This window comes from Phacochoerus africanus, chromosome 3, assembly GCF_016906955.1.
Source record: "Phacochoerus africanus isolate WHEZ1 chromosome 3, ROS_Pafr_v1, whole genome shotgun sequence".
NCBI classification, from domain to species: Eukaryota; Metazoa; Chordata; class Mammalia; order Artiodactyla; family Suidae; genus Phacochoerus; species Phacochoerus africanus.
This window is the reverse complement of record NC_062546.1, coordinates 89,613,550-89,636,740: the sequence shown is the minus strand read 5'-3', so window position 1 is coordinate 89,636,740 and position 23,191 is coordinate 89,613,550. Positions and strand designations below refer to the sequence as shown.

The 23,191-nt window shown below is 44.5% G+C and overlaps 1 protein-coding gene across 2 annotated transcripts in view; it reads right to left on the bottom strand.

The window, feature by feature from the left end:
• Window positions 1-15,803: 15,803 nt before the first annotated feature.
• Window positions 15,804-23,191, bottom strand: part of ERCC3 (ERCC excision repair 3, TFIIH core complex helicase subunit) — a 36,601-nt gene continuing 29,213 nt past the window's right edge. For both annotated transcript variants that reach the window (XM_047772125.1, XM_047772126.1), the window contains 3 exons: window positions 21,237-21,355; window positions 19,302-19,454; window positions 15,804-17,809 (listed from right to left, as the gene is read on the bottom strand). In XM_047772125.1, the coding sequence (XP_047628081.1) occupies window positions 17,678-17,809; window positions 19,302-19,454; window positions 21,237-21,355 (404 nt within the window). In that variant the 3' untranslated portion in view covers window positions 15,804-17,677. The remainder of the gene's footprint in view (window positions 17,810-19,301; window positions 19,455-21,236; window positions 21,356-23,191) is intronic.

Genomic DNA, 23,191 nt, shown 5'->3' with positions numbered 1-23,191 from the left:
TTCTGATTCAACCCCTAGCCTGGGAACTTCCATACACTGTGGGTACAGACCTAAAAAGACAACAAAATAAAAAATAAAGTTGATTGTGGTGATGGTTGTATACTGTGAGTGGGAGAACTGTGTGGCATGTGAATTATATCTCAATGAAGTTGTTACCAAAAAAAGAAATCACAATAAATGCAAATGGGTTAAACTGTCCAGTTAAATAATTAAGGTAGGAAGAAAGGAAAGTGCCATCCAGCATGACATAGGCAAGGTTGAATGTAGAGAAAATGACTATATCTCACTGTGGCATCTGCCAACATTTCTCATCACCCAGACTCCCACCCTGGGAAACAGCAGGTAAGGGTCTTTCTTCATTTCTGCCCTCAGGTGGAAGCTGTTGGCTTCTTTATGGACCTGATTGAAGTCCAGGAGATGAAGACACTCAGACTCAACTGGAATGTGTCTGGTACAAAGGGATCACTCTACCCAACAAAGAGGCAGCTCTAAAAGGGTGTTTCTCCAGGTGTCTGATAGGATGACAGTTACAGGAACTTCTGGGAGATGGGCCGCTCCTCAAATGGGCAGGAGCAGCACAAGGGAGCAACTAACCCAGGGGCAGAAAGAATGAGAGGAACGCACAGGTAGTTTATGGCCTTTTTGGGAGGTGGGCAGTGGAATGACAGTCAGCCACAAACTCAAGAGTTTGTCTAGACAGCCAGAGCCCAGGCTCTTGAGTGTGAATCTCAGTTTACTAGCTAGGTGACCCTGGGAAATTAGGTCCTGCTGTGCCTCAGTTACCTCATCTGCAAAATGGAGAAATAATAGAAATTTCCATGCCCAGCACTGCAGGGCAACAGGAGATCCTGGAAGAAGGATGGTGCAGCATAATAAAACACACAAGACTCTTTTACATCTAGAAAGTGGGGGACCAGGAGGCACTCTATTCTGCAGGACAAAGGCCCCTAGGCTTTAGCCCTCATGACCTTCATTAAGGAAGGTGATGTAGGTTAATGAGCAAAATCAGGTGCAGGTAATGATAAAGCTATCTCTTAGTGGTTGTGCTTTTGCACGTGTGCCAAATTTGTTTACTGCATCATTCAACAGTTTCGATGGTCTCCAACAAGAAATAACCTCATGAGGAGGAGTTAGAACTGTGTCTGGCACACAAAAGAGTTCTAGAAATGTTTCTTATTACCTTTTGGTTATTATCACAGCTTACAAAGCCCTTCCACAGCTCTGACTTCACAGCCTCACAATAACCCATGAGGTGGATTTGGGGTAGCTAGGCTTCTGCACAGAGGGGGAAACCAAGAGAGACTGACCAATTAGCCAGGACTCTGCAGGTACTTGTGGGGGCAGCTGCAGCTCTGATTCAACCCCTAATCTAGGAGTTCCTGTCGAAGCACAGCAGAAACAAATCTGACCAGGAACCATGAGGTTGCATGTTAGATCCCTGGCTTTGCTCAGGGGGTTATGGATCCAGTGTTGCCATGAGCTGTGGTGTAGGTCACAGATGCGGCTCAGATCTGGTGTTGCTTTGGTGTAGGCCGGCAGCTGTAGCTCCGATTAGACCCCTTGCCTGAGAACCTCCATATGCCTCGGGTGCAGCCCCCCAAAAAGCAAAAAAAAAAAACCAAAAACAAAAACCTAGTCTAGACCCTCCCGCTCTGTCATATCTGGACCCTGATCAGTGTCTGCTCTGCCACTAACCAGCTATGTGACAGCAGCAGGTCACTTGGCCAATGCTGTGGGCCTTTTCCACGTTTGCAGTGAAGGTCTGAATCCTGTAGGGGGGCGCTGTGACTCTTCTGAGCTAACACTCTGCAATTACATGTCCCAGAAAGTGAACCGGATTTGGGGTAACAGATTAATTCTCTTCTTCCCAGAAATGCCCCAGGGGTGACCTGGAGAGCATGGCAAGTGGGTTTTACTAGAACCTTATACAGTCCAGAGTGACCTGAGGACATGGGCGTCCAGGCCCTGGCGAGGTTCACTTAAGGCCATAAAGCACTGCCTGGGGTTCCTCAGAGGGCTTGGAGGAGAACGAGTGCTCTTACACACCTAGTACCATCTGGAGAGTAAAAGGGAAGCCAGAGGGGAATAAAAGGGACACTGGGCCTTCTGCTCTGTGGTGAGAAAGCACCGCAGGACTCCCGGGGCCAGTCAGAGCTGAGCTAGGCCGGTCAGGGTGGTGCAGGGAACACCCACCTGATGAGACAGGTCCTGAGGTGGCGGAGGTGGCAGTGGTCAGCCTCTCAGAGAACCCATGCTGGGGAACAAATAGGGCTTACGGTGTGAGGAGAAAAGCAGGTTGGTACACAATTATACCTCAAAAACAAACAGGCTAACAAACTCATAGCAAAAGAGAGTGGATTTGTGTTTACCAGAGGTGGATGGGGAGGGGAAATTGGAGGAGGTACAAAGTTCCAGTTATAAACCAATATATACTATGGATGTAATGCACAACATGATAAATATAATCAACACTGCTGAATGTTACATATGAAAGCTATTAAGAGTAAATCCTGAGTTCTCGTCACATTTTTCTATTTCTTTACTTTGTACCTATATGAGATGGATGTTCACTAACCATTGTGATAATCACTTCATGAGGTATGCAAATCAAATCATTACATTGCACACCATAAACTTAATGCAGTGCTGTCAATTATATCTCAATAAAACTGGGAGAAAAAAACAAAAATAGAAGCAGATGGATGTAGAGGTGGATAAAAGCAAAACAAAAACAAAAAATTACAGCGTATTGAACTTGTCAACAAATAACTACGTGTGTGTATATATATATGTACATATTTAACCATATTTGAAAACTATCATCCTTATAGCTTCTGTTCAGATTCTACATGGAACAGAATGTCATTTTGACCCCTAGAAACATGTCTGGGAAGAAATTGTGTAGTGTTCAGGTAGAGGATAGAAGGAGGGGGCCAAATGAAATTTTAGTCAAATTAAAACTGCTCCTCTTAGAGTATCCATTGTGGCTCATCACATGGAAGGACCTCACAGTTGTCTCTGTGAGAATGTGGGTTCCATCCCTGGCCTTGCTCAGTAGATTAAGGATCCAGTATGCAGTATGCTGTAGGCCGGCAGCTACAGCTGTTTCTTTTTTTGTTTGTTTGTTTCCCACTTAAACTTTTTTTTTTTCACATCTGTAGTTGTTTAATGATCATCACAATCCAATTTCACAGGATTTCCATCCCATAACCCAAGCACATCCTCCCACACCCCAAACTGTCTCCTCTGGAGACCATAAGTTTTTCAACGTCTGTGAGTCAGCATCTGTTCTGCAAAGTTCAGTCTGTCCTTTTTTCAGATTCCACATGTCAGTGAAAGAATTTGATGTTGGTGTCTCATTGTCTGACTGACTTCACTTAGCATGATAGTTTCTAGGTCCATCCATGTTGCTAAAAATGCTAGTATTTCATTCACTTTAATGGTTAATATTCCATTGTGTATATGTACAACATCTTCTTGATCCACTCCTCTGACAATGGACATTTAGGTTGTTTCCATGTCTTGGCTATTGTAAATAGTGCTGCAATGAACATCGGAGTACATGTGTCTTTTCGAGTCATAGTTTTCTCTAGATAGATGCCCTGGAGTGGGATTCCTGGATCAAATGGGAGTTCTATTTTTAGTGTTCTGAGGAATCTCCATACTGTTTTCCACAGTGGTTGCACCAATTTACAATCCCACCAACAGTGTAATAGGGTTCCTTTTTCTCCACACCCTTTCCAGCACTTATTGTTTGTAGACTTTTTGATGATGGCCATTCTGGCTGGTATAAGGTAGTACCTCATAGTGCTTTTGATTTGCATTTCTCTAGTAATGAGTGATGTTGAACATCTTTTCATGTGTTTTTTGGCCATCTGTATGTCTTCTTTGGAGAACTGTCTGTTTAGATCTTCTGCCCATTTTTTTATGGGGCTGTTTGTTTATTTGGTATGGAGCTAGCTGCAGCTGTTTCAACCCCTAGTCTGAGAACTTCCATATGCCGCAGGTGTGGCCCTAAAAAGAAAAAAAAAAAAACAAAACGGTTCCTCTTGTATGTAGAAATATGGTAAATTACTAGCTGTTTATTAAATAATCTACTAAATATACTAAATATACTAAATTACTAGCTGTTTATTAAATAATCTACCTTCAAAATGCACACACATACACACACACAAAACTGCTCCTCTTGCTCCACTGGGTTCTTTTTAAAATATATATTAATATGTATATTTTAAATATGGCCTTACCAGAGGCATATGGAAGTTCCCAGGCTAGGGACTGAATCCCAACCACAGCTGCCTCAACCCGGATCCTTTAACCCACTAGAACCTGTACCTCCACAACAACCCAAGTTGTTGCAGTTGGATCCTTAACCCACTGGGCCACAGCAGAAACTCCTTCCACTTTGTTTTCTATCAATAAAGTTTCTGCTTCTCCAACTGCAGCTGGCACCATGGTGTAGGTTAAGGGTTAGGGAAAGAATGAATGGCCTTAACTCAGGTGAGTGGTCAGAAAGGCATCCTGGGAGAAGAGCCCTGTAAGTGGAAGGGTAAGCTTTGAAGAAAAGGAAGTGAGCAGTGGGGAAGGAGGGTGTTCTTGCAGGAGGTCAAAGGGCCCATATTCCAGCCACATGTGCTGGGGGGGACTCAGACCAGGGGGACACAGCTGCTGCCGCAGCCAGGGAGCCACAGTGGGCTTGAGGATGCTTAAAGGTGTGGGTCACCTGGCAATGAAAGACGAGATTTGAGGTGGGCACAGAAGGGCAACACCTGACAGTGAGCTGGTTCCCTGACACTCCGGCCCTGCCCAGACGTGGCCCGACACTGAGGTTCACACATGTAGGTTCGTCCTGGCTCGTCTTCCCATCACTTAGAGGTTATATAACCCCGAGCCTCCCAACCTCCATTACTATTTTTGTTTCTTGTTTTTAATTATAAAACACAAACAAGGACACCTTCTCAAGACGGCGGAATAGAAGGACTAGAGCTCAACTTCTCTTCTAAAAACAACAAAATTCACAACAAAAGGCTGAGCAATTTCCACCCAAATGGACCGGAAACCTTAAAAAAAATACCCTACTCCAGAAGAAAAAGAGGAGGCCACATCAAGAGGTAGGAGGGGCGATTTCATGATATAAACAACCCTATACCTCCTGGGTGGGAAGCTCCACAGACTGAAAACTAACTGGTTCACAGAGACTCACCTACAGGAGTGAGAGTTCTGAGCCCCACATCAAACCCTCATGTGCAGGGATCTGGCACAGGGAGAAAGAGCCCCTGGAGCATCTGGCATTGAAGGCCAGTGGGGCTTGTGCACAGGAGCTCCACAGGACTGGGGGAAATGGAGCCCACATTCTTAAAAGGCACACACAGACTTTCACGTGCACTGAGTCCCAGGGCAAAGCAAAGTCTCCAAGGGAATCTGGGTCAAACCTGACTGCAGTTCTTGGAGGACATCCTGGGAAAAGAGGGGTGAATGTGGCTTGTTGTGAGGGAGGGACATTGAAGGCAAAGCTCTGGGGAATATTCAGCAGCAGTGCCTTTCTCTGGAGGTGGCCATTTTGGGAAAATCTGGCCCCACCCGTAAGTCAACCTGAGAAGCCCCAGGACAAACAACAATCCAGGTGGGAGCACAGCCCCGCCCCTCAGTAAACAGGCTACCTAAAGACCCCTCAGGCACACAGCTGCCTCTAATCCCATCCAAAGACTAAGCCCCACCCACAAGAGGGATTAGAATCAGCTCCTCCTACCAGGGGACAGGCACCAGCCCCTCCCATCAGGAAGCCTACAGCAAGCCCCCATACTGACTTCAGCCACAGGGGGGCAGACACCAGAAATAACAGAGGCTACAACTCTATTATCTGTAAAAAGGTCACCATGCCAAAAACCTATAAAAATGAAAAGACAGAGAACTACAACTCAGATGAGGGAGAAGGGGAAAAAACCCAGAAAATCAGCTAAGCAGTAAGGAGATTCTTAGCCTCCAGGAAAAAGACTTTAGACTGTTGATGCTGAAGATGATGCAAGACATTGGAAATAAACTGGAGGCAAAGATGGATAACTTACAGGAAACACTGAGCAAAGATATACAAGATATAAAACAAACAAGAAGAGATGCAAAATACAATAACTGAAATAAAAATTCACTAGAAGCAGCTAACAGCAGAATATAGGAGGCAGAAGAATGAATAAGCGAGGTGGAGGACAGATTAGTGGAAATTACAGATGCAGAACAGAAAAGAGAAAAAAGATTGAAAACAAATTAAGAGAGTCTCAGAGAACTCTGGGACAATATTAAACACACCAACATCCATATTATAGGGGTGCCAGAAGGAGAAGAGAGAGAAGGGGACAGAAAAAATGTTCCAAGAGATAATAGCCGAAAACTTCCCTAACACGGGGAAAGGAATCACTCACTCAAATCCAGGAAGCACAATGAGTACCATATAAAATAAACCCAAGGAGGAATACACTGAGACATATATTAATCAAACTGATCAAAATTAAAGACAAAGAGAAAATCTTGAAAGCAGCTAGGGAAAAGAAACAAAGAACATACAAGGGAACCCCAATAAGGTTATCAGCAGACTTTTCAGCAGAAACTCTGCAGGCTAGAAGGGAGTGGCATAACATACTTAACGTGATGAAAGGAAAAAACCTCCAGCCAAGATTATTTTACCCAGCAAGGCTCTTATTCAGATTTGAAGGAGAAATCAAAACCTTCACAGATAAGCAAAAGCTGAGAGAATTCAGCAACACTAAACCAGCCTTATGACAAATACTAAAGGAACTTCTCTATGCAGAAAAGAAAAGAGAGCAACAGGAAACAAAAATTCCACAAATTACAGGGCTCACCAGTAAAGGTATATATACAGTAAAGATACGAAATCATCCATGCACAATTATACAACCAAAATCAGAAATCATGAGAAGAGGTGGGTACAAATGCAGGACACTGGAGATGAACTTGCAATTAAGAGAGCAACAACTTAAAACAATCTCATATACATATAGACTCTTATATCAAAACTTCAGAATAACTGCAAACCAAAAATCTACAATTGATACACAAACAAGGAATCTCTGGAGAAGAAACATATCTCATAGAAAATAAGTGCACAATCCAGCATGAAGGGGGTCATTTGACATCATTCTTGGAAGGCTGAAGTCTTCTTAGATCTGATTCTGATTTCCTCTCCATCAAAGAATTTATGATAATTATAATTAAATAATGCAACTATACAAGTAAATAATACAGTTCTACAATTGTATTATTAATAACCATTTCTCTCCATGGTACAATGTAAGGTCTATAATGTCTTGTTTATCACATCACCTAGAATGGTGTAATGCCTATATTGAAGAATCAATAAGATGTAACAAATTGTGAGTATAGTTACACTGTTTTTTAACCAATTTATGCACTTTATATTTTACTTATTTTCAGAGTTTGTATTATTTTTGTTATTCTTAGCAGTTGTTAATCTTTTTATTATGCTATATAAAATATTTAATGGTATATACAGCTTTCTTTATAAATTTTAGTTGCATAATATACACAATTTTAGCATAATGCTAATTTTTAAAGAACAATTGAAATGCAATAGATAATACTAAATAGTAAAGATGAAAGCCATACAAAATGGGATAAAGTATAGAATAAATTTCCTATTTGTCAGCATATTTTCCATTCCACTTCCCCAGAGGGAGTCACTTAATCTGTTTCTTAAGATCCATGATATAATAATTTGTGTGAATGTAATTGTGTTTAAATATATGTATTTTATTCTGTAAAAAAAGGTAGAAAAAAATATATATGCAAAAAAAAAAAAAACACAAACAAAAAGGACTAGAAACATACCACGTCTGCGGCCACATAAAGATCCACAGGGTCCTCTCCTCGCCCACCACCCGCAGAGGCACTTCTCTCTGGCTTCCCTCCCACCGCCCGTATTTTGCAGGCCCGCGAGGCGAAGCGCAAGGAGCGGAGGCCCAGCAGCTCCGGGGAGCCCCCACGGTGACCCTCTCCCCGCTCCCCTCCTCTGGTCGCTCTGAGCCCTGTTCCCGGCGCACCCTCCACGTATCTCCCTCCCCAGAATTCTCTCCCCGGGCCCCCTTCCTGGCGTGCCCTCCCTGGGACCCTCTCCCGAGCCTGGTACCCGTCGCCCTCTTGCCCGAGCGAGCCCGCTCGCCTTCCTGGCACCTTCGCGCCGCTACCTGGATCTCCTAGACCCGGCTGAAGCCGTCCTCCCAGAACTCCACCAGGTTGGCGAGGGTCCCGGCATGGCGGCGAGGCTCCTGTGCCCCTCTGCCCAAGCCCTGGCCCGCTGTGCCCCCAGCCGCCCGGATCCTCTGTCCAGATTCCGCGCCCCCGTCGGAAGCCCCCCACCTAGGGCCACCGTCTCAGACCCGTTTTCAGGATCCCCGCCAGCAGGGTCATTGCGATCCTTTGCGTTGGTTGATTTGAACAGTTTTTTTGCTTCGAGGGCTGCCATTTGAGGTTGCTCCTCGCTTCGTTTTAACGTGTAGGAGCAGCGCTCCTTTGAACTCCTATGGCCTGGCAAACAGCTTACACAGACCGAACACTCCCTCCTCCAAGGCTGGGGAAACGGAGTGGTCTGTGATGAGACTCCAAGAGAAATGAGGCAATTATTATTTCTTCTTCACATCAGATTAGTTCAGCGTTGAGACCACAGAGTTTTAAGGTCAACCCCACTTCCAACCATGACCCCCGCCAAAAAAAGTCTCCTGGGGTTTTTAATTATTTCCTTCCTTGAAAATTACTATAGAGACTTATACTGGAGGAAGCTAATTTGCCCTTTTTGTATTTTAAAAAGAGTTCTTCGTGGTTTCAAGTAATACCATTCAATCACAAAAATGTGAATAAAAATGTAAAAAAAAAAAAAGGTAGTTGATCTTGCAGTAGTTCACAGTACTGTAAAATAACCACAGTATTATTTTAGCACAAGTTTCCATAATGAAAGTGATGCTGTCTCTACTGATGGTTTTTAATGGGTCTCCATTTTATCCCAGCACAAAGTAAGTACACTCTGGAAGTGCTAGTGAGGACATATGATGAGGGGTGAGTGACTTTTCTTTGAACGTTTGGCCTTTTTCTGGTTTCCTATGAGGCCTGGGCTTGCTGCACAGCGCTTACAGAAATGAACATACCTCCATGTGAAGGTGAGAAGAAAGGACTTTGCCAACACAGGTTCCCATCTCAGCGCCCAGCTCCAGAAGGAAAGTGGGCCACAAAGGGGGAACTTGGCATGGGAAGGGCAAGAAGTGTGTCATCTGGTTTCAGGAAGGAAGCCCAGATTCTGAGCTAGTAATTCAATCATTTACTCTGAAAACTGAGAACACTGTTGAAAGATTTCATGCAGTTTGTACTCCTGTATCTAAAAGTTAAAAAAGGAGTTCCCACTATGCACAACAGGTTAAGGATCCGGTGTTGTCTCTAGAGTGACTGAGATTCCATCTCTGGCTGGGGAACTTTTTTCCAGCAGGTGTGGCAGGAAAACAAACAAACAAACAACACCTCCTTATGCAGGTGCAACACATGGAAGTTTCCAGGCCAGGCATCGGATCCCAGTTGCAACCTACACCACAGGTATGCCAACACCAGATCCTTTAACCCACTGTGCCTGGCCAGTGACCAAACCTGTGTCCCTATGCTGGAGATACTGCCAACCCCATTTCTCCACAGCAGGAACTCCCTATTACTTTTTTTTTGATTAGTAGTTTATACCTTTATAACTCTGTTAAATGTACATGGCATTTCATTGAAATAATTCTACATATGTAAGTAAAGCAAAGAAGACCATAGTTATTCAATTTCTAAAATATGATTAATAAGTATTTCACAACTCTTATTTATAAGGCACTATAGCTGCAAAGGACTCAAGAGTAAGATATCAAACCAGGTTTTAAGAAGCTTGTAACCCATAAGAAGAATAAAACAGTATATGAATACAATGGATTAAGATGCGGTACATACACACAATGGAATACTACTCAGCCATAAAAAGAACAAAATAATGCCATTTGCAAGCAACATGGATGCAACTAGAAATTCTCATATTAAGTGAAGTCAGTCAGAAAGAGAAAGACAAATACAAATACGTGAAATCTAAAATATCACACAAATGAACCTATCTACAGAACAGAACATGGAGAGCAGACTTGTGGTTGCTAAGGAGGAAAGGTGAGGGGGTGGGATGGAGGGGGAGTTTGGGGTTGGTAGATGCAAACTATTCCATTTAGAATGGATAAGCAATGAGGTCCTACTGTACAGCACAGTGTCACTTTGCTATGCAGCAAAAATTGGCATATTTTAAGATAACTATATATATATTTTTTTAATTTTCTTTTTTCTTTTTCTTTTTTTTTTTGCTTCTCAGGGCCACACCCACAGCATATGGAGATTCCCAGGCTAGGGGTCTAATCAGAGATACAGCTGCCAGCCTATACCACAAACACAGCAATGCAGATCCAAACCGCGTGTGCAACCTACACCACAGCTCACGGCAATGCTGGATCCTTAACCCACTAAGCAAGGCCAGGGATTGAACCTGAAATCTTATGGTTCCTAGTTGGATTCATTTCTGCTGAGCCATGACAGGAATCCCAGGATAACTATATATTTTTTTTTTAAAGTATATGAATACAAACCAGATGAGCCTAAGTGCCAGGAAGTTGGTACAGAATACAACTGGAATTTGTGGGAAGGAGCAGTCACCCCTGATGGGGCGGGAGGGTGGTGGAGGAGAGAGTCCTCTTGAGGGAAGAAGCCTTTTGGGCAGAGTTTGAAGAGAGGACTCAGCTTCAGTTGGCAGAAGTGGGTGCAAAAAATGGCACTATAATACTGTTCCTAGAGATTTTTCTGAAGTATTCCTGATGGTTACTGTTCCTCAGGAACAAAGAATTCATTAGAGAACCATACCTGTAAAATGCAATCCAGTCCACTGTGGACAAGGAATGTTAACAACAGATTTACATACATAATGATTTAAAACGCAGCTACTTCTCTATTAGGGTTAGTTAAGATGAAGATGGTAGTAAAGAGAGTGAGAGGCTCTGAAGAAAGGTAACGGTAGAGACACAGATTTTCACAGAGGAGCCCTGTTCACACGTCTTCTAGAGCTGATTTCAAAACTGTGGATACAAATAAAGTTAGCTGTTCTTGATATTTGCCTCAAGCTTTATTGAAATTAAATTGGAGGCTATTTTGGCGTCTGGTATAAATTATCTGCCTAAAATTCTGCAATGGAATGTTATACTGCTAATTATTATTAATGGAAAACATACGAACACAGATATAGAATAAATCATTCAGATTGGAAGAATTTGTGTGTTAAAAAAAATTATAAAAGTAACAGTTACTTTGGTCTATCCAGGCTTTTCTTTTTTTTTTTTTTTTTTTTTTGGTCTTTTTAGGGCTGCACCAGGCCACACCTGTGGCATATAGAAGTGACCAGGCTAGGGGTCCAATCGGAGCTACAGCTACTGGCCTACAGGGGATCCGAGCTGCATCTGCGACCTATTCCACAGCTCAAAGCAGTGCCACATCCTTAACCCACTTAAATGAGGCCAGGGATCTAACCCGAAACCTCGTGGATCCTAGTCCGGTTCATTACCACTGAGCCACAATGGGAACTCCTATCCAGTATTTCTAATGAATAGTGCTTTATATTTTTTTAAAAAGGTTATTTAAAACAAATGATTCTCATAGTTGTGGGGAAGTCTAGTGGGGAGGAAATAAAGGATGGAATGTTTTAAGAATCTGAAATATAAGTGAAAAGTTAACTAAAATTTTTTTTTTCCAAAACAGGGAAATGATATCCATGTGTTTGCTCCCTTCTCCCCCAGGGAGCAAGACGAATGAGACTCTGACTTCAAGGAGACAAAAGAGCACCCTCTATCTCCATGTGACCTGAAACCAGACTTTGTACAGATGTTTCCCCTCAAGAAAGCCAGTGTGCTGGCAGAGCTCAGCAAAGCAGTGAGCCGCCCTTACCCGACAAAAAGGCAAATAAGATTTCTCTCAAAGCCAGATGAATAAACTTCCCTCAAATAACCAGTCATGTATGGACAGAAAACCAAGTAATCCTGGTTTAACATCTCTCCCTCAGACATATCTCAGGATGCGGAACTAGAACACGGGGCTGTTAGGTAAGCAGAGCTCAGTGACCAGAATGGGTGAGCAAGCTGGAGCTCAGGAAAAAAGAACTGTGTGCAAGCCACTCTAGGAAGCAAGGCTCTGAATCCCCAAAGCCAAAGCTACTGGTCATGGTGGGGCCAGAATAATTTACCAAGCTTCCTGGTCTGGGTGAAGTACCCCTCACCCATGCCAGCTTCCTGTGCTCTGACTCCTTGCCACCGATTGGCTTCATTTTCCATTTGAAGAATTAATGACGTTTGTTTAAAAAAGAATCAATCGGAGTTCCCGCTGTGATGCAATGTTAAGAATTCGGCTGCAGTGGCTCGGGTCACTGCAGAGATGCAGGTTCAAGATGCAATAACCTGCACCACAGCAGTGACCACATCCCATTCCTCACAGGTTGCCCTAGTGTTTTGTGAAGCAATGTGGTGTGGCTGGAAAAGAAACAACTGCAGGCATCTTCTAATGTCCCAGATCTTGGACCAGACCTTTGTTTTGGCCAGGCATGTACCTCACAATTTTACCTTGGGAACTCCCCAAACCTCTTTTACCTCCATCATGTATATGTGCATCTCATTTACTAGCAATAACATAAGATGGTCCTAATAACCTATTTAAATTCTAAAATGAGATCCTAGTATATATCTGGGAAAACCTGTAAGATGAGAAATTTGCAAGGGAGAAGTATTTATTCTTAATGAAGACCCATTGTGGAAATACTTAGCATCAACATATTACTTTCCTAGGAAACGCTTCACCTTGGACTCCCCAGGCCCCTGGATAGGAGGCAGGGACAGTGCAGGACCCACCGCAGATGGCAGTGAATGTTGCGAGTGTTCAATCAACAACAGCTGCTGATGGAAAAGCAGAGACGGCCACACGGTGAATGTGCTGTCTCAGAGTGGAAGGGGCATGGTGCTGGGAGGCACGGCCCCAAAGTCACTGCTACTGCAGAGAAAATCTATTCTAACTCGCCAAGCCCTACAGTCTCTCCCTGGCCTCTTCCCTTGTAGGCTATGTCCAGGAAAGGGGGTGGGGGTGGTGGCTACCTTTGGAGACAACCAAATGGGCTCAAATCCTCAGTTTTCTAGTTACCAGTCATGGGATCTGACAAGTCAGTCACACTCTCTAGGTTTCAATTTCCTTATCTGAAAAGTGGAGATGATAATAATCAGGTGCCTATAGAAGGCACTCCTTAAAACAATGGTTTCATATTTAATGAAGAAAGACTACAGCTTTTCTTTATAGTATCAAAAACAAGACAAGGACATCTGCCTTTGCTGTTTCTAGTCAACACTGTACTGGAGGTTCTAGTCAGAGCAATTAGACAAGAAAAAGAAATAAAAAGCATCCATATTGGAAAGAAAGTAAAACTAGCTCTGCTTACAAATGACATGATCTTATATATGGAAAAGTGTAAGAAAATCCTGCACACACAGGACAACTATTTACATTAATAAATAATGCAGCAAGGGGAGTTCCCGTCGTGGCGCAGTGGTTAACGAATCTGACTAGGAACCATGAGGTTGCGGGTTCGGTCCCTGCCCTTGCTCAGTGGGTTAACGATCCGGCGTTGCCGTGAGCTGTGGTGTAGGTTGCAGAAGCGGCTCGGATCCCGCGTTGCTGTGGCTCTGGTGTAGGCCGGTAGCTACAGCTCCGATTCAACCCCTAGCCCGGGAACCTCCATATGCCACGGGAGCGGCCCAAGAAATGGCAAGAAGACAAAAATAAATAAATAAATAAATAATGCAGCAAGGTTGCAGGATACAAGGTTAGTATACAAAATTGGTTGTGCTTCTACATATTAGCAGTGAAATATCCAAATACGAAATTTAAGAAAAAAATTCCACTTAAAATAGCATCAAATTAAATAAAATGCTTCAGAATTAATTTAACAAAAGAAGTATAAAACTTAGACACTGAAAACTATAAAACATTACTGAAAGATATTTTTAAAGACTTAAACAAATGGAAAAACATCCGTATATATGAGTTGGAAGACACTATTATTAAGATGACAATAATCCCCAAATTAATCTGATTCCATGTAATCCCTATCAATACCTCAGCTGTCTTTTTTTTTTTTTTTGCAGAAATTGGTAACATAAAGCTAAAATTTGTGTGTAAATGCAAGAAAAGCAAAGACAATCTTGAAAAGCAACAAAGTTGAACTCGCATTTCCTCATTTCAAAACTTACGTAGTTAAGATTAGTGTCATCAGGATGACGTAGTACTGGCATAATAATAGACATCTGCACCAATGGAACAGAATTGAGAGTCCAGAAATAAGCCCATTCATCTACAGTCAATTTGCTTTTTGTAAGAGTGCCAACACAGTTAAATAGGGAGCAAACAGTCCTTTCAACAAATGCTGCTGGACAACTGGATATTCACATGCAAAAGAATGAAGGTGCACTCCTACCGCACGCCATGTACAAAAATTAACTCAAAACAGACCAAACAGGAGTTCCCATTACGGCTCAGCAGTTAAAGATCTGACTAGCATCCATGAGGATCCCTGGCCTTGCTTCGTGGGTTAAGGATCCCGCATTGCCGTTAGCTGTGGTGTAGGTTGCACACATTGCTCGGATCCTGCGTTGCTGTGGCTGTGGTGTAGGCCAGCAGCTGCAGTTCCCATTCCACCCCTAGCCTGGGAACCTCCATATGCTGTGGGTGAGGCCCTAAAAAGCAAAAAACAAAAAACAGAAACAAAACAAAACAAAAAAGACCAAAACATCTAAACGTAATGTACTGTAACAGTAAGTTTTGTTTTGGAATGTGGTAAGTTACTTGCAAAGTTGCATTCTTTTGGGACTTGCTTCAAATTTTGTTAGGACTCATGCAACATTAGTTTAGGTCTAACCCAGGACTGAAGCAAAACCTTGCTCTGAACTGAGGATTTTCATTCTGCCTGGTGGGAAAAGGAACCATCCAGGCCCTTGGTGAGCTCCCCCAACCCTTTCATGCGGCTCCTTGCCAGTCTTGGGTAACTTTTTCATGTGCATATGCTGACCAGTGCTCAGTGGAAGCCTAAGCACATCTTTCTACATCTCTGTGCAGCTCTCCTATTTAGTATGAGAGCTTCCATACCATCCACTATGGGGTGTGAGGTCTGGCTCAGGGAAAAGACAGGAGGAAGGGAGAATAGGTAGATGGTTACCAGGGAGCAGTTCACTCACAACTTCCCTCCAGATGCAAGCAGGCAGTATTATTGTGTACCATTTAAGTCCATACTTTGAAAAGAGTCCAATTCAGTAGTAGCTCACTGGGTACCTGTGTCTGCTAGATACTGGGGTACAGAGAGATCAAACAGGATACAAATGCAAAAACCAAAAATGAAAAAAAAAAAAAAAAGTTCATGCTGTGGCACAGTGGGTTTAGAATCTGACTACAGCAGCTTGGGTGGCTATGGAGGCGCAGGTCCAATCCCTAGCCCAGGAACTTCCATATGCTGCAGGTGTGGCCATTAAAAAAGAAAAGAAAAAAAAGGGGGGTGGGGGACAACACAAAGGACACAGCACAGGAGAGGGAATACTGCTGCCAGCAGGAGCAAGAGCTAGGCTTCCTAGAGATGGTATCTCAGCTTACTTTCAGAGAATAAACAGGAATTTGTTACATGGTATCGAAAAACTAACACAGACTTAGTAAGGAGACTTTATTTGAAAGGGATACTGCAAAGGGGGGCACTGTTACACCAGGAGGACAGAGAAAAGTCTTCCTTTCATGGGGAGGAGGAAACCAGGAGGACCTGAGGACTGGGCGAATGGGAGTGGCCTGGTCGGACGGTGCATCAGACAGGGTCTGACTCTGCCCCTGCCTGTTCTCAGGGGGCTGCCAGCTGTGGGTGGGCCAAGATCGTAGGGTCTGTAGAAGGAGACAGTCTTCACCAGGATTTCGTTAACAAACATTTTGTAACTGATCCATGGGGACAAGCCATTGGGCTACTTGTGTGAGGCAAAGAGAGGGAGTTTGGAAGGGCTGTATCTGGCTTGTCACTGGCCAACAAGAAGGGTGCCTGTGAGTCCTCCCTAACATGTGGGGAAAGGTGGGTCTTTGCAGTAAGCACTTTCCAGAACACAAAAGATGAGGGATTTCTCTAACAGACCCTGCTTTCCAGGACCAACAGGCTTGGGTAAAATTTAGCCACTATCCATAGACAGGTAGAGAACAAGAAAACAGTGAGCAGAAGGACAGACATGAAAATACAGCAAGTGTTTGGTATTGCTTGAGTATTACAAAGCTCTGACAGTATACAGATCTGGAAATAATAATGGTTCTATCAAGTTTGAAACATCCAGATGCCACCCTGGGTGGGTGACGGGCAGGTCTGCAGGAGACTGCAGCACGGATGTGTCCAAGCACAGGCCTTGGGTCTGGCTGCCCAGGACCACTTCCAGGGTCTGCGAGACAGCAGCACCAACTGCTGGCTAGACTGTGACAGTGCACATCCCCAAAAGGCCAGCTCAGGGAAGGGGAATTCATGGAAGGAGGCTCTTGCCCTAAAACATCTGGACAAAATGAACATGGTCCTCTGCCCACTGGTGGGTGGCAGCCTCGAGAGTGGCACTGCTAACCTGGACTGACCTGGAATGCTGCTGTTGAGCTGCAGGCATGAGTGGCTCCAGGGTCAGGGGCCTCTGTCTCCTGAAAATAACAGGTGCCTCTCTGTGACCTACGACTCCTTGGCACTTGCCTTGTATGTCTTTTCTGTAACCACTTTTCTTTCATACCAGGAACAAGAGAAAAAAATCCCAGACATCTTTCAGAATAAAGGAGCCAACTGTCAAAATCCAAGGGTACTAAATTGCTGCTGGAAGAGGACGCTGGCCTCCCAGCAACATCAACAATGTTCTTGGGAAAGAAATAAGAGATCGTTGTCTCTCAGAAGATCAACCCCCAGGAGCTTGTGCACTGTGGCTCCCTAAGAAGGTGATGCCTTCAGGTCACTGAGGGGACCTGCAGTTGTGGGTACCTTCCACCGAGCCCTCCAGACAGCACTGCAAACTGCTGAGCTCCTTGCTCACCCCACCCAGCCACTCAGCCGCCCAGTTCCCCAGGGCCTGGCAACATTTCACACCTGAAGGCAAGTCTCTTCTCCTCTCTCTGCTCCCCACAGATGGCCCATCCTCCTCCTCTGGGCCTGCGCCAAACAGGACCTTGATGCCGTCCTCTAGCACCCTGTGACAAGGCAGAAGGACATCCATATGGAGGTTGGTTAAATGTCCGACTGCTGTTTATTCAGGAGAACATCAAGAAAAATACACTTAAGTATTACAAATTTTTATATACAGGAATGACCTCCCCAACAATTTTGAAAAGTAGTCTTAAAAAAACCCCCAAAAAAAAATATATATATATATAGTCCCACCAACTTCCACTTTTAAATCTAGATGACCCGTGAAGACAGACTCAAGCTCTTGATGCATTTTCTTCAACAGTCCATAGATACTGAGTCTAGACTGGTTAGCTGATGCTACTGACAGAGCCGAACGTCTAGCACATGACCCTGTGGGCGTCACTTCCTGAAGCGCTTGAAAAGCGGGTGCACGTGCTTGGTGGCTGCCTTGCTCCGGGCTGAGTGGTACTCCATGTACACCGTGTCATCGGCCCCAGACATGGAACTCATGGTGCCAAAGCGCCGAGAAACCTGCAGGGGACACAGCCCAGCATTAGTGTCCATGGGGAAAGACTCTCCCAAAACATTTATAATCACAGTATGTTTCATAAATGCATAAGCTTCATAGCTTTTATTGTTTTTACAGTAACATTTACTGACCACTTACTATGTCTCAGGCAGTGTTCTAAGCAGCTTATCCTTGTTTACATGTCTTAACTTACCAAGTCCTCCCAAGCATTATAATCTCCGTCTTACAGAGGAAGAAACTGAGGCACAGAGAAATTAAATAACTTGCCCAAGGTCACACAATTCTTAAAAAGACAGGACTTGAACCCAGGCTCTCAGCTCCAGCTTCCCTGTACACAGACAGCCCTGAAGCAGCACCTCACACAGCCTGACCTCAGGTGACCTATTGGAGGTGGAACTGATCACACATCACCTTGGGACACACTCAGAAAAAGCTTTCCCTGGGGCTCCTATGGAGACTGCCTGGGAGAGGCAGCCCCCAGGTTTGGGGACAGAAAGGTCTCACTGCAGCCTGAAGCTGCAGGGAGGGTGGCACCTCCCTGCTGACGCTACCTCTCTCTTGCCTGTTCCAGCCATTGCTCACCTTGTGCCTTTAAAATCAGCTCAGTTTCAAAAGCATCTGATTAAACTGTACTCTCTGGAGTTCCCATCGTGGCACAGCGGAAACAAATCTGACTAGGAACCATGAGGTTGCAGGTTCGATCCCTGGCCTCGCTCAGTGGGTTAAGGATCCAGCATTGCTGTATGCTGTGGTGTAGGCCACAGACATGGCTCAGATCTGGCATTGCTGTGGCTGTGGTGTAGGCTGGCGACTAGAGCTCTGATTGGACCCCTAGCTTGGGAACCTCTATATGCTGCTAGTGCGCCCCTAAAAAGACAAAAATAAATAAATAAATAAACTCTACTCTCCTTAGAGAGGCCTGGTAAGAATTCTTCATCAGTTACACTGTGTTACATTCGCCTGGCACAACAGCAGGCAACTAATCAGTATTTGCAGAATAGCTGAAGAGTTGAGCACTTTTAGAGAAGTCTAAATTTTTCAAAGTATGTGCTGAAACTACAACATGAACTGTCTCAGACCCATCCCGCAGGCAAGAAGGTGCAGTTTCATCACTGAGGAGGAAGTCAGAGATTAGGGGACTCGCCCAAGGCCAAGAGTGGCAGCCCTAGGTGCGTCACGCTCCTTCCCGCTAATACCCTAGCAAGTCTGGGTCACCTCTGGTACCCTGGGTTCTAACGTCAAAGTGCCAAACACTACGCCAGACTGTTGTGAATAAAGCACGGACTGACTACAGCCACCGCGGGGCTCACACACCTAAAGCCAGACAGACGCACAAAACAGCAACAGGTAGTTCCTACTATTCTCCGTGTTTTCCAGGTTATTAAAAATACCATACAGACGAAAATACACACACACACACGCAAACTGTGCATGTGTATGTGTGTCTATGTCCTTCGGGAGAAATGCCATCAAGAGCCTCACCCGCTCACTCACCTGGCTGGATCTGGAGCCAAATTCCCCTGCCACCACTTCCTCCTCAGCATCCAGGTCAGTGGCTGCCAGCACCTTCTGTAAGAGCTGCTGCTGCTCCTCTTTTGTCGAGAATGCCAACTCCTCCTCCTCCATGCCTGCAAGCTTTGTGATCACCTGCAGGCAGAACCCTCTTGTTCTCTCCCTCGGCCCTATCCCACCTTCTCCTAGGTTGACCTGGTCTGGTCACTTCCCTCCCAGGCCCAGTAGAGCAGGTGGTAACAATGGAGGCTCCTCTTTGGCAGTGCAGAGACAGCCCCAGGAGCTGCCACTAACCAGGGGCTCAACTAAGGACTGCATGGCAGGAGACTTAGGAATTCTAAAGAAATCTGCTCCCCATACAGCAAGATAACCACTGCTTACAGAAGAGCAAAAACAGGCACCTTGGCAACCTCAAGCCCACCATTTTGGCTGTTCCCCATCTTGCACAGGTAAAGGAGGGGACCTAGGCAAAGACAAGGCTTGCTGTCCCACAACGCCTTCACTTCCAGGCCTGACACCCAAGGCTTCCAGCAGGACAGAGCACTGACAAATGACAGCATCCTGAGAATGGATTTCAAAGATTTTTTTCCTAAAAGAACAAGTTAATAGCACAGTGGAGAGAGATTAGGTTTTCATTTCTTTGGAGATAACTTACTACAAGGCCTACCCATCCCTGAAGAAAGCTTGGATTGATTATGTAAAGGGAACGCTTTCTCTCGTTCTTCTCACCATTTTAATTAAAAGAAAGTCCTAAGAAGGAAGGATCCAAGCCCTTCAGGTGGCCACTGACGTGGACCAGACATGGGACAGCCTTGCCTTGGCTTCATCACCACTCCTGGAACTCCAAGGTGGTGACTCGGGGAACTCTAAGCTGGTGCTCCCAGCCAGGGGGGCCCGACTAGAACAGAAAGCCATGGGCTCAGGCACCCAGAGCACCTTCGGATCTGCTGCTTCTCTTACCCAGACAACTCTCCCAGGAATTGGAAGCTATGAATGCTGTTATCAGCACAGCATTTCACAGATGGACAGAAAGGTCACAATGAAAATCCTCCAAAAAACTGTCCCAAGTGTCCTGAGCTAGAGCTCACTCAGCACAAGAAGTCTGGAAAGCGTCACTGCCCCTGTTTTCTCCCTAAGGCTAATAAAGGGAACTCTATCAGCTCCCTAAACCGATGTGGAAAAGACACAATCTAAAGTATCCGAAAAGGCAGCCTATGATCCTTCACAAATCAAGAACCTGGGAACCTCCACGCTCTAAGATGTCCAGGTAGTCCCCTGTTTCCAACATCTCTGCACACCCCCACTAATAAAAACCTTCTGAGACATTGAATCCTGACATAATAAATAAATCCTATCTGTGTCAACAAAAGAAAGCAAATGGCTCAGCCAATGGAAGTTGGCCAGAGCTTCAGAATTTCCTGGTTGCTGGAAGACCAGACATATATACATGGTTCTGATGTTGGCAGCCCCCTGGGGCCAGGCTCAGCAGACAACTAAACGCAGAGCTCTGCCAGCTACCTGGAAGGGTTCCCCAAGAAAGTAAAACCCCAGGGCTCAGACTAGCACAGTGATGGCTACAGTACCTTGGCATCCCAAATCCTAGGCCAGCACATTTTCCCACCAACATCTAATGTTCTTTTTATAAGGCAACCATAAAGAGTTAACGACCTGATCTTGCATCAGAGGCCCCCTCCTCCACCTATCCACTGGGAGAAGCTGGAGGCAGGAGAGAGCAGCAGAAGGCCCCACGACTCACGCATTGACAGAGGGAGTCTGAGCAGGGCTGCTGGACCCCAGCTGCTGTGTGCCTGCCTGAGACTATTCTATGTTTATGATGACATGGCTCCTACTTCTCCAGAGGACTGGGTACAAAAAAAGCCGAGGTCCTACTCTGACCAGAGACCAACGGATACGTACCTTAAAGCTGTAACCTTGATCTACCAAGAACCTCTGGCGCTTGGTTGAGTAAGCCATCTCCTGTGTGTCCTGGGAGACCAGCGAGTAGAAGAAGGCATTGTACTCCTCTGCAACCATCCCTGGGGGAGGCAGGGAGGACAAACCAGCTTAGAATGCCAGGGACAAGGGCCAGAAAGCAACCACGCAGTGGGAGAGCTCTGCAATCAGAGGGTCACTGCCCTGATTCATCAAAATTAAAAACTTTTGTGTTTCAAAGGACATCATCAAGGAAGTGAAAAGACAACCCACAGAATTAGGTAAAATGTTTACAAAGCATATATCTGATAAGGGGTTTGTATTTAGGCCATGTAAAAAACTATTACAACCCAATATGAAAAAACAAGCCAATTATAAAAAGGATGAAGGCTCTGAAGAGACATTTCTCCTAACAAGATACAAAAAGTAGATTCACGTGCCAATGAGCACATGAAAAAAGCTCAATAACATTAGTCATCAGGTAAATGCAAATCAAAACCAGGACAAGGAGTTCCTATTGTGGGCTCTGAGGTAATGAACCCTACTAATAGCCATGAGGATGCAGGTTCAATCCCTACACTTGCTCAGTGGGTTAAGGATCTGGCATTACAGTGACCTGTGGTGTAGATCACAGATGCGGATCAGATCTGGTGTTGCTCTGGTGTAGGCCGGCAGCTATGGCTCCAATTCAACCCCTAGCCTGGGAACTTCCATATGATGTAGGTGTGGCCCTAAAAACACAAACAAACAAACAGAAAAACAACCCAGGACAAAGTACTACCTGGCACACACTAGGATGGCTAGAACCAAAGAAGATGGTTACATTGCTGGGGAGAACCGAAATCCTCTGTGGAAACAGTCTGGCAGTTTATTAAGATGTTAAACAGAGTTTACTGTAACAGAGTTTACTATAACAATTCCACTCCAATATACACCCAAGAAAATTAAAAACATATATTCAGGAGTTCCCGTCGTGGCTCAGTGGTTAACGAATCCAACTAGGAACCATGAGGTTGCGGGTTTGGTCCCTGCCCTTGCTCAGTGGGTTAACTATCCGGCGTTGCCGTTGCCGTGAGCTGTGGTGTAGGTTGCAGACGCGGCTCAGATCCCGCGTTGCTGTGGCTCTGGCATAGGCCGGTGGCTACAGCTCCGATTCAACCTCTAGCCTGAGAACCTCCATATGCCGAGGGAGCGGCCCAAGAAATAGCAACAACAACAACAACAAAAAAAGACAAAAGACAAAAAAAAACAAAAAACAAAAACATATATTCACACAAAATTTGCACATGAATTTCATAATAGCATTATTCTAAGAGCCAAAAAGTGGAAACAACCCAAATGTCCATAGTCAGACAAATGGATTTGAAAAAGTGGCATGCTGGAGATCCCACAGTGGTGCACAGGATTGGTGGTGTCTTGGGAGCCCTGGGACAGGGGTTTTAATCCCTGGCCCAGCACAGTCAGTTAAGAATCCAGTTTAGGTTTCGACTTCTGCTCGATCTGATCCCTGGCCCAGGAGCTCCATATGCCTCACAGCAGCCAAAAATAAAAAAAATAAAAATAAAAAGTCACATGCCCATACAGTGGGATATTATCCAGCAATACAAAAGGAAAAAGTACTAAAAGGATAAAACCCTTTTGAAAACATTATGTTAAAGATACTTAAAAAAAAAAAAAATAAAAAAAACGCTGAGAAAAAAAACCCGGTAACTAGAAAATTACCATTGAAACTAGGACAGAAAATATTGCAGCCTATAAAACCTGATCCTTAGGAAAATCTAAATATTTTTGCTTCACAGTAAGTATTTGTGTGCTACCTCTGAATTCAGTTGTTTCCTTGTCTAAAAAGAGCTCTTACATCAAGTATTTTCTCTTTCTTCTTCCTTTCAATTATACTGAGATAAAACTGATATATAGTGCCATCTAAGTTTAAGGTACAC